The sequence below is a fragment of the Coregonus lavaretus genome, assembly GCF_964263955.1.
Source record: "Coregonus lavaretus genome assembly, contig: HAP1_SCAFFOLD_2148, whole genome shotgun sequence".
NCBI classification, from domain to species: domain Eukaryota; kingdom Metazoa; phylum Chordata; class Actinopteri; order Salmoniformes; family Salmonidae; genus Coregonus; species Coregonus lavaretus.
The window spans coordinates 64,923-76,672 of NW_028165045.1; the positions used below are offsets into that span (position 1 = coordinate 64,923).

The 11,750-nt window shown below is 43.0% G+C and overlaps 1 protein-coding gene across 1 annotated transcript in view; it reads right to left on the reverse strand.

The window, feature by feature from the left end:
* Positions 1–9,045, reverse strand: part of LOC311116363 (polymeric immunoglobulin receptor-like) — a gene marked incomplete at its 5' end in the record, with an annotated part of 50,787 nt that extends 41,742 nt beyond the window's left edge. The window contains 5 exons of the mRNA XM_084191450.1: positions 4,312–4,464; positions 4,588–4,740; positions 6,163–6,495; positions 6,723–6,730; positions 8,987–9,045. Coding sequence (XP_084047576.1) covers positions 4,312–4,464; positions 4,588–4,740; positions 6,163–6,495; positions 6,723–6,730; positions 8,987–9,045 — 706 coding nt within the window. The remainder of the gene's footprint in view (positions 1–4,311; positions 4,465–4,587; positions 4,741–6,162; positions 6,496–6,722; positions 6,731–8,986) is intronic.
* Positions 9,046–11,750: the final 2,705 nt, after the last annotated feature.

Genomic DNA, 11,750 nt, shown 5'->3' on the forward strand with positions numbered 1-11,750 from the left:
AGATCAGTCAAGGACAAAGGCACCAGTCGAGAATTACTCTACTTCCCAATGTTCACAGACCTCACTTTAACTCTTCCTGCTTCTGTTTGTGTGTACATGCCCCCCTCAGTGGTAGATAGCAACTATTGCATTATATAGACTAGTTTAACCCAAACTCATAGTCACTACAACGTTGTTCAAGCCCCCATGCAGTTTCATTTTATTTTTAAATCACTGTCTGTGTTCATTTCATGAAAACAAATCAAAAATACATTTTTCATGATTTATTTTCCTGAGCCTCCTTTTGACATTGAAATGCTCTGTGTGATCATGTGTGCGTGTTGATACAAATTTAAATATATTTAAATACAGAGCCCTGATTGGCGGAGAGGATTGTATAGACTAGAGCCTATCCAGTTTACCCCTTCAAAGTAGGAGGATACATATGCAAATAAAACAGAATCAGAATAATCATTTCAGATTGTGATGTCATTCTGTGGGTCAAAAACTCCATCCCACTTGAACATCTGAAAATCCTGGCGTTTTTTTCTTCAAAAAGCTCTTACACTAAAAGGGCATTATCCAAATGTGTTACAATTTCACAGTATTATTTCAACCTCATTGTGTGGAAATATAATTTAAAAACAAACAAGAAACTCACATTTTTGACTGCACTGCCCCTTTCAGCAAGGGCTCTTTGGGAGCAATAGTCACAATTATCCTGTTACCTTCTGCTGGAAAATAGGTCACTAATGATTACACAAAGAAATGTATAGAATTGAGAGGGCAGATGCTGCAGAGATGGAGTGATGGCTGCCTTCTATACAGGAAATGAACCCTGGTCACAGTAGACACAACTCAAAACCTCAGATGTCCTCCAACCTAAAGTGTTAAAGTTATGTCAGGAAGTTGCAGTTCCAGAAGGCTGCAGGTTCCATGACATGATGTTAACTACTGAGTTATAAATTCTATTGTTGGCTCCAACACAGCCAACTATTTCTGATACAACAATTTCACACCTAAACTCACAGAGCACATAATCTTGTAACAAATGATCTTGAGGACAGTATAATGTCTTTAAAAATGTTTATTAGCAAAGCATTTATATTTTCCATTAAAGTTGGAGAAGGTAAAGACAGAATAGTAGTCCAAGGCTTTGATTCAACAAGGAGAGGATTTGTTACAGTAAACCAGACGACCAAAAATCAACTACGAAACAACTCAAGAACTCAGGATTCATAAATCATGCTAAAAACAAACAAATTAAAATGTAACCTTGTTTTGTGTGTGTGTGTGTGTGTGTGTGTGTGTGTGTGTGTGTGTGTGTGTGTGTGTGGTTTAGTTCTACTATCCTTGTGGGGACCAGATGTCCTTACAATGACAGTAAAACAAGGACAAGTTGGGACAAGTGGGGACATTTCACTGGTCCCTACAAGGTAAAAGGCTATTTTAGGTTTAGGGGTTAGGTTTAGGGTTACGGTTAGGGTTTAGGTTAGAATTAGCATTACGGTTAGGGAAAAAATGATTTTGAATGGGCATACTTTTTTGATCCCCACAAATACAGTAAAACAAACGTGTGTGTGTTTTATCCTGAAGAAAGCTCAAAATATTTGTGTACATGCCCCCCTCAGTGAAAGATAGCAACTATTGCATTATATATACTAGTTTAACCCAAAACTCATAGTCACTACAATGTTTTCAGCTTCCAACATTCTCTAAGGGCTCTTTGGGACCAAGAGTCACTATTATCCTGTTACCCTCTGCCGGAAAATAGGTCACTAATGATTACACAAAGACATTTATAGAATTGAGAGGGCAGGTGCTGCAGAGATGGAGTGATGACTGCCTTCTACTTAGAGATGAAAGCTGGTCATAGACGCAGCTCAAAACCACAGATGTCCTCCAACCTAAAGTGTTAAAGTTAGCTGAGGAAGCTGCTGTACCACACGGCAGGTTTCTGGTAAACAAACTCATTCCATGACATTATGTTAAACACTGAGCTAAACGTTCTATTTTTGCCTCCAACACAGCAAATTACCTCCTACACAGTTCATTCGGAAAGTATTCAGACCCCTTGACTTTTTCCACATTTTGTTACGTTACAGCCTTATTCTAAAATGGATTAAATTGTTTTTAACCCTCATCAAACTACACACACTACCCCATAATGACAAAGCAAAAACTATTTTTTTGAAATTTGAGAAAATGTAAATTTATAAACAAATTAAAAAATGAAAGCTCAGTATTTTGTTGAAGCACCTTTGGCAGCGATTACAGCCTCAAGTCTTCTTGGGTATGACGCTAAAAGCTTGGCACACCTGTATTTGGGGAGTTTCTCCCATTCTTCTCTGCAGATCCTCCCAAGCTCTGTCAGGTTGGATGGGGAGCATTGCTGCAAAGCAATTTTCAGATCGCTACAGAGATGTTCGATCAGGTTCAAGTCCGGGCCAAGGCAGGGCCACTCAAGGAAATTCAGAGACTTGTCCCGAAGCCACTCCTGCGTTGTCTTGGCTGTGTGCTTAGGGCCGTTGTCCTGTTGGAAGGTGAACCTTCGCCCCAGTCTGAGGTCCTAAACACTCTGGAGCAGGTTTTCATCAAGGATTTCTCTGTACTTTGCTCTGTTCATCTTTACCTCGATCCTGACTAGTCTCCCAGTCCCTGCCGTTGAAAGACATCCCCACAGCATGGCGCTGCCACTACCGTGCTTCACCGTAGGGATGGTGCCAGGTTTCCTACTGATGTGACGCTTGGCATTCAGGCCAAAGAATTCAATCTTGGTTTCATCAGACCAGAGAATCTTGTTTCTCATGGTCTGAGAGTCTTTAGGTGCCTTTTGGCAAATTCCAAGAGGGTTGTCATGTGCCTTTTACTGAGGAGTAGCTTCCGTCTGGCCACTCTACCATAAAGGCCTGATTGGTGGAGTGCTGGAGAGATGCTTGTCCTTCTGGAAGGTTCTCCCATCTCCACAGAGAAACTCAAGAGCTCTGTCAGAGTGACCTTTGGGTTATTGGTCACCTCCCTGACCAAGACCCTTGGTGACCGTCTTGGGGGTTCCAAACTTCATCCACTTAAGAATGATAGAGGCCACTGTGTTCTTGGGGACCTTCAATGCTGCAGAAATATTTTGGTACCCTTCCCCAGATCTGTGCCTCGTCACAATCCTCTCTCCGAGCTCTATGGACCTCCATGCACTGTCAACTGTGGGACCTTATATAGACAGGTGTGTGACTTTCCAAATCATGTCCAATCAATTGAATTGACCATATTATTCTTTATTTGATTTACCACAGGTGGACTCCAATGAAGTTGTAGAACCATCTCAAGGATGATCAATGGAAACAGGATGCACATGAGCTCAATTTCGAGTCTCATATCAAAGGGTCAGAATACGTATGTAAATTAGGTATTTCTGGTTTTTATTTTTTATAAATTAGCAAACATTTCTAAAAAACATTATGGGGTATTGTGTGTAGATTGTTGAGGATTTTTATTTATTTAATCAATTTTAGAATAAGGCTGTAACGTAACAAAATGTGGAAAAAGTAAAGGGGTCTGAATACTTTCCGAAGGCACTGTAATTTCACAGAATTTCGTAACAGATGATCTTGAGAAGAGTAAAAAATGTTTATTAGCAAAGAATTTAAATATACCAATAAAGCTAGAGAAGGAGAAGAAGGTGAAGAAGGTGAAGACATATCCAATGAAAAATGTGCAAATGCTAAATAAATCTAGTTTCTACTCATCCTGTTTGACCTCAGAGTCGGTTTGCCATGAACTTCACCACAGCAATGATGGTGCACAGGAGGAAGAGCACTGCATTAACAGTTTTCGGAAGGTAGAAGAGTGTTCTTTCCCATCTGTAGAAGAACAACATTGCTTTGAGGACATGACACTATGCAAATTGCAACCAGACAGTGTTAGTTGAAGACTGAGGCATACAGAAGGCATTTATTTTTTTATTTTAAAACAACACAATTTATTCAACCAATAATTAAAATAAATGACCTTTTTGCTTATTGAGTACCGACTAAAGAGGTGGTAGTGTTCACCTACCCTTGGGCTCCATCGTGTGTGTTGTTGACTGGGGCCTGAGAGGTGGAAGAGGACACAGCAGGAACTACAGTTGTGGGTGAGGTCAGAGAGATGTCTTGAGGGGTCAGCTTTTCTGTCAAGGTTCAACAATTTCTGTATTTCATTTATTAGTGTTTAAGTGACACAATTTCAGCGTGATATATCAATGTATCATGTATGCAAAATGACTTAAGTTGAATTCTGTGAATTTGAAAGACTAATTTCACTATATTTGGTTAAAACTGGTCTCTCATTACTTACTGATGATGGTGTCAGTCTGCGTTGTGGTCAGTTGATCGACAGTGGAGATGGTGATGGTGGAAGTGGGGGTAGGGGTGGTGGTGGAGGCAGGTGTGATACTCTGTGTTGTGGTCAGTTGATTGACAGTGATGTGAACAGGCATCTGTAGGTCACCTGTGGAACACCAGTACCAGCCAGTATCCCCCATATTCAATCCATTCAGAGTCACTGTTAAAATGTGTCTGTTGTTGTTATCAATGGTCTGCTGTGATGTCACTGATGTTCCATCTAAAATACCTGAATATCTTCCCACCAAGGGGACATAGTAGATACCCATCTTACACCACAACCACTTCTTAGCCACAGTGTTACTATAGTGACAACAGACAGTGACACTCCCTCCTTCAACTCCAGTCACCTCCTGTTGGTCCACATAGAGTCCTGGAGTACCTGAACACAGAGGTACAGACACAAATTCACCAAGGGAGAAGCAACGCATGTCATTTCATAGACAATGATGTACACTGAGTGTACAAAACATTAAGAACACCTGCTCTCTCCATGACATAGACTGACCAGGTGAATCCAGGTGAAAGCTAGTATCCTTTATTAATGTCACTTGTTAAATCCGCTTCAATCAGTGTAGATGAAGGAAAAGAGACAGGTTAAAGAAGGATTTTTAAGCCTTGAGCAAATTGAGACATGGATTGTGTATGTATGCCATTAAGAGGGTGAATGGGCAATAACAAATATTTAAGTGCCTTTGAACGGGGTATGGTAGTACGTGCCAGGCGCACCGGTTTGAGTGTGTCAAGAACTGCAACGCTGCTGGGTTTTTCACGCTCAACCGTTTCCCATGTGTATCAAGAATGGTCCACCACCCAAAGGATATCCAGCCAACTTCACACAACTGTGGGAAGCATTGGAGTCAACTGTCAGCGTCTGGGTGCAGTGGGGAAACGGAATCAGGCGCAGGACACAGAACTGAGAATAAATGGCTTTACTCGACTCCAAGTAAATATAGCAAACCCTCCACGCAGGGAAGAGCAAAAACAACAGCTCAACAGACGACGTAACAAAGAACAATCACGCACACACTCAGGAGGGAAAACAGAGGTAATATAGGGAAACTAATAAGCCTAATGAGTAACAGGTGTGAACAATACAGACAGAACTAGTGAGACACAGAAACATCGATCGGTGGCAGCTAGTACTGCGGTGACGACGACCGCCGAAGCCTGCCCGAACGAGGAGGAGGGGCAGCCTCGGCCGTATCTTTGACATCAACATGGGCCAGCATCTCTGTGGAACACATTTGACACCTTGTAGAGTCCATGCCCTGACGAATTGAGGCTGTTTTGAGGTCAAAATGTGGTGCAACTCAATATTAGGAAGGTTTTCCTAATGTTTTGTACACTCAGTGCATACAAACACTAGATTGCTGATGCTATGTATTGGCCAATGAGAGGCTTTGAAGCCACCGTCCGCCATATTGGTACTCCTCAGAAGGAGCGGTCTTCAATAGGAAGAATGGAATTCTACAGTATTTCAATTTAATGTCTCAAAGATAATTAATAAATCAGCATTTGGTTGTGATTTTGATTTCATTATGCATGGCTTATGAATGTGTTATGAAGTCCGTATGTAGAATCCCTTCATAATAAAGTGTTTCTGTTCTCCACAGTATAACAATGTAAACCCACAATGAAAACACACTCCATACATACATTGTATCTGCCTATATGTATAGCCATGTAAATGCATTGTATTTAGAGCCTTAAAACAGTCTTCCCCAAATCAATAGCTACATAGCTGTGTCATAATGAACAAATAAAAAAACAGTGTGATTGAGGAGAGGTATGGGGAGCTAACCTGTGGTAACTGACAGGTGCAAGTATGTATGTTGATCTCTTCCTGTAGTCTCCACAGCACACCAGTAATACCCAGAGTCCTCTGGCTGCAGATCAGTCATGGTAACAGAGAAGATTCTTCGGGTGACATCATCAGAGATTGACACCGTCCCAGATATCTTTGGTTGGTCTGTGCGTACTAGAGCAGAACAAGAATTCCAGTAATCTCCTTGACACCAGTATTTGACATATTCTATGTATCTCAGATTATAGCGACATGGGATGGTGATGGAGTTTCCTGTCTTCACAGACACCTTACTCACTGTGGATACACCGTACTCCCCTGCCTGGGTACCTGCAGACACAGCAACAGAAAACACATTTAGACTCAGTCCTTTCGGTCAACTGAAGGTGGTCTACCAATTACCCATTCAGGTGGACAAGGACAACAGTCGGAGTGAGTAGTGTACAAAATGGCTGGTATGGCAGGGATGAGTGTGGGCTGAATATGTAGGCTAGCTAATATTTTGTCTGACTTCAAGCATGAGACTTTTTCACTTCATAAAAACATTTTACCCTTACCTGAGAGTCTGGAGAAGAGGAGGAGGAGGAGGGAGAGATGAAGAGCCATGTGTGGTTTGTGTTTCTGTGTTATAGTACCTGTACACAAATGTATGTGTCAAGGACAGAGGCACCAAAGACAATGACTCCTATACACATCACTGTCTGTACCCCTCATTCTGCTTCTGTTAAAGTGAACATACCCCTGATTGGCTGGTAACAATACATTCTGTGGATCAGTCATTACAATTGATATGATTTGATTTATTCCAATTAATTGATTTCAATTCTTTATTTATGTACTTACTTGATGTATTTGTTCCCAATAAAGTTAGACCAATATCTCCACAGACCAGACCAAAAATCAGCTTCAAAGTAAACCCATGATTAGACTTCCAGTCTATGTGATTTTAAGGTGTTTTGCCAAAATCCAGATATGAACCCTCTCTGTCTTAAAAAGAATTAGACTAGAAAGGAATAGAAATAGAAACAATAAACGTTGTCCAGGAAATGAACCCTGGTCATAGACACAGCTCCAAACCACATTGTCCTGTAAGGTAGCGAATCAGCAGTAGCTCAGGAAGCTGCTGTACCACAAGACTACAGGTTTCAGGTTAACTCAATGCATTACATGTTGATAAAAGACTGCTTAGCTAAACTGTAGGGTTGGTTGGCAGCGGCTGGTATGGTGTCACCATTGGTTTATTTGACAAAAAGGTTGTTGGAGTTCCAGAATCCAGTGAGGAATATTTGCAGTGCGGGACAAAAACAGGAAAACCACACCAAAAAATTACAAATTTTGAAAAACACGAGACTAGACTTCAACTTGGTTTTCAGTCGATACCCATATGTCTTGGGCTCTAAACGTTACATGCTTCTGCATTAAAGGATCATTGCCGCGTTCACGTGCTGTCGGATTTCTTTGAAATTCCTAGTTCCGACTGGGAATTTTCACATGAAAAACCCTCCAAGTCGGAATTACAAGGGGAAACCGAGAAAATGTTGCTGCCCGAGTTGTCAAGTTGTCAAGTTTCACCACTGACCTTTTAACCTTTTCAACCAAAGGATGACAACAAATACGTTTTTGACCACTACAGCCTCATCAGTATGTATAATGTAGCTAGTTTGACCATATTGTCAATGTTAAGTATGCTAGCTAAACTCTTATTAGTTGAAGAATTGTTCCGACCAAATCACTAAAAAGCACATGAATGAAACAAAGTTGTATTTCCGACACCACAACTAGGAAATAGGAAGTTCTGATGAGCACGTGAATGCAGCATTTCATGGTCGTCACTAGCTTCCATAGCCACAAAGTCATAAACCCCACCCATTTCTACAATTGATGTTCTTAAAATTATATTTTGAACCTAACCTTAACCCTAACCTAACCACACTGCTAACCTTATGCCTAACCTTAAATAAAATGTTGACTTTGTGGCTGTGGAATCTGACTCGGTGGCTATGGAAGCTAGTGGAATCTGCTTATCATGGTCTGCCCGCGACTCCAGGTCCGGGACGAGCTCTACCCCAGCCTATAAATTGCCATAGCCCCTCCTACGGAAACAATCAAATTCAATAAAGAAACTATACATTCAAAATTGCTAAAAATATTCTAAAAAACATAATAAAAGGTGCCATAAATTAATCAAAGTAAATGTTTACAGAAACCAACTTAAGGTACTTAAACAGTAACATATGATAAATGCCCCACTGTTCATCAATTCCCCTGCCCTGTACTTTAACAGATTTGGTTTGAACCCCGGGAACCCCTCCACAATTGTCCTTTGACTCTCCACTCGGGTTAATAATTCATTTTGGGCAGACGGAGACCAGGACACGTGAATGTTCAATGGCGACCACAAACAGTTCTGATTTTGTATATAGGTTCAGAACCTTTATGAAACAGCAGAGTTGAAAAATATATAGCAAATATAAATCAAAACTGGATGGTCTTCAGAGATAGATAGGATGGGTTGAGGGTAGCTGAAGGATGGGACTAAAAACAAACAAAAGAGAGCTATTGTAAAATATACTGTGTCCGTAAAATGTATATAGTTTGTATAAGCTGGAAGTAGAAGCTTAAGTGTTGTTGTCCCTTAGTTTACTGGAAAGAGGAGACAGAGGGCTGTGAGACAGAGGTTTAATCCTTGATACATGAAAAGAGGGATGTATACGGAGGGTGAGGGGCTAAGAGTCTTAGAGATGGGGAAAGGGCCGATATAACGGGGTGAAAGTTTGCGGAACTCCACCCGGAGGGGCAGATCCCGAGTGGTCAGCCATACCCTCTGCCCGAGACGACAATGGGGAGCCGGGGTCCGATGGCGGTCCGCCTGTCGTCCATACCTGGAGAAGAGCATGCCGGGCTCTCTTCCAGGTACGGCGACAGTGGCGGATGGACATCTGGGCCGAGGGTATGCTGACCTTGTCCTCTTGCTCAGGGAAGAGCGGGGGCCGATATCCCATCGAACACCCGAAAGGCGAGAGACCAGTGACTGACCAGGGAAGGTTGTTGCGGGCATACAGTGGGGAAAGAATGTATTTAGTCAGCCACCAATTGTGCAAGTTCTCCCACTTAAAAAGATGAGAGAGGCCTGTAATTTTCATCATAGGTACACGTCAACTATGACAGACAAATTGAGATTTTTTTTCTCCAGAAAATCACATTGTAGGATTTGTAATGAATTTATTTGCAAATTATGGTGGAAAATAAGTATTTGGTCACCTACAAACAAGCAAGATTTCTGGCTCTCACAGACCTGTAACTTCTTCTTTAAGAGGCTCCTCTGTCCTCCACTCGTTACCTGTATTAATGGCACCTGTTTGAACTTGTTATCAGTATAAAAGACAACTGTCCACAACCTCAAACAGTCACACTCCAAACTCCACTATGGCCAAGACCAAAGAGCTGTCAAAGGACACCAGAAACACAATTGTAGACCTGCACCAGGCTGGGAAGACTGAATCTGCAATAGGTAAGCAGCTTGGTTTGAAGAAATCAACTGTGCGAGCAATTATTAGGAAATGGAAGACATACAAGACCACTGATAATCTCCCTCGATCTGCGGCTCCACGCAAGATCTCACCCCGTGGGGTCAAAATGATCACAAGAACAGTGAACAAAAATCCCAGAACCACACGGGGGGACCTAGTGAATGACCTGCAGAGAGCTGGGACCAAAGTAACAAAGCCTACCATAAGTAACACACTACGCCGCCAGGGACTCAAATCCTGCAGTGCCAGACGTGTCCCCCTGCTTAAGCCAGTATATGTCCAGGCCCATCTGAAGTTTGCTAGAGTGCATTTGGATGATCCAGAAGAGGATTGGGAGAATGTCATATGGTCAGATGAAACCAAAATAGAACTTTTTGGTAAAAACTCAACTCGTCGTGTTTGGAGGACAAAGAATGCTGAGTTGCATCCAAAGAACACCATACCTACTTTGAAGCATGGGGGTGGAAACATCATGCTTTGGGGCTGTTTTTCTGCAAAGGGACCAGGACCACTGATCCGTGTAAAGGAAAGATGAATGGAGCCATGTATCGTGAGATTTTGAGTGAAAACCTCCTTCCATCAGCAAGGGCATTGAAGATGAAACGTGGCTGCGTCTTTCAGCATGACAATGACCCCAAACACACCGCCCGGGCAATGAAGGAGTGGCTTCGTAAGAAGCATTTCAAGGTCCTGGAGTGGCCTAGCCAGTCTCCAGATCTCAACCCCATAGAAAATCAGTTGAAAGTCTGAGTTGAAAGTCCGTGTTGCCCAGCGACAGCCCCAAAACATCACTGCTCTAGAGGAGATCTGCATGGAGGAATGGGCCAAAATACCAGCAACAGTGTGTGAAAACCTTGTGAAGACTTACAGAAAACGTTTGACCTGTGTCATTGCCAACAAAGGGTATGTAACAAAGTATTGAGAAACTTTTGTTATTGACCAAATACTTATTTTCCACCATATTTTGCAAATAAATTCATAAAAAATCCTACAATGTGATTTTCTGGATTTTTTTTCTCTTATTTTGTGTGTCATAGTTGATGTGTACCTATGATGAAAATTACAGGCCTCTCTCATCTATTTAAGTGGGAGAACTTGCACAATTGGTGGCTGACTAAATACTTTTTCCCCCCACTGTATTCCACCCACAAGAGTTGCTGGCTCCAGGAGGTGGGGTTGGCAGAGACGAGGCAACGAAGAGTCGTCTCCAGATCCTGATTGGCTCCCTCCGACTGGCCGTTAGATTGGGGGTGAAAACAGGAGGACAGGCTGGCCGATGCCCCAATGAGGGTGCAGAACGCCTTCCAGAACGAAAACAGAGGACCGCGATCGGAGACCACCGGAAGTCCATGGATCCGGAAGACGTGCTGCACCATGAGCTGGGCCATTTCCTTGGCTGAGGGTGACTTGGGAAGGGGAATGAAGTGGGCGGCTTTGGAAAACCTATCCACCAACGTGAGGATAGTGGTTTTGCCATCTGATGGAGGGAGACCCTTGACGAAGTCCAGGGATATATGGGACCTGGTGCGGTGAGGAACGGGAAGAGGTTGAAGGAGGCCAGCCGGAGCTTGCCTTAGAATTTTATTCTGAGTACACACAGTGCAGGCGGTGATGAACATGGAGACGTCATGAACCAAGGTGGGCCACAAAAAAGGTAGTCGTACAAAGGTCAGGGTCCGACGGGAGCCAGGATGGCTGGCCAGTCGGGAGGGATGAGCCCATTCCAGAACTGGGGAACAGGCAGAGTCCGGGACAAACATCTGGGTAACCGGACCCCCTCCCCGGGGTCCGGCTGGGAACACTGCGCCTCACGGACCTGGTACTCTATACCCCAGACGAATGCAGCCGCGAGACAAGAGTTAGGGTAGGGCGGTCTCAGGATCCATTGGTGTAGCAGAGGGGCTATAGAGGCGTGAAAGCTCATCCGGCTTCACATTCTTGGATCCCGGGCTGAAGGAGATGGTGAAGTTGAACCGAGTGAATAGCAGGGCCTGTCGAGATTGCCTGGAGTTGAGGCGCTTGGCGGTGTGGAGATATTCCAGGTTCTTGTGATCC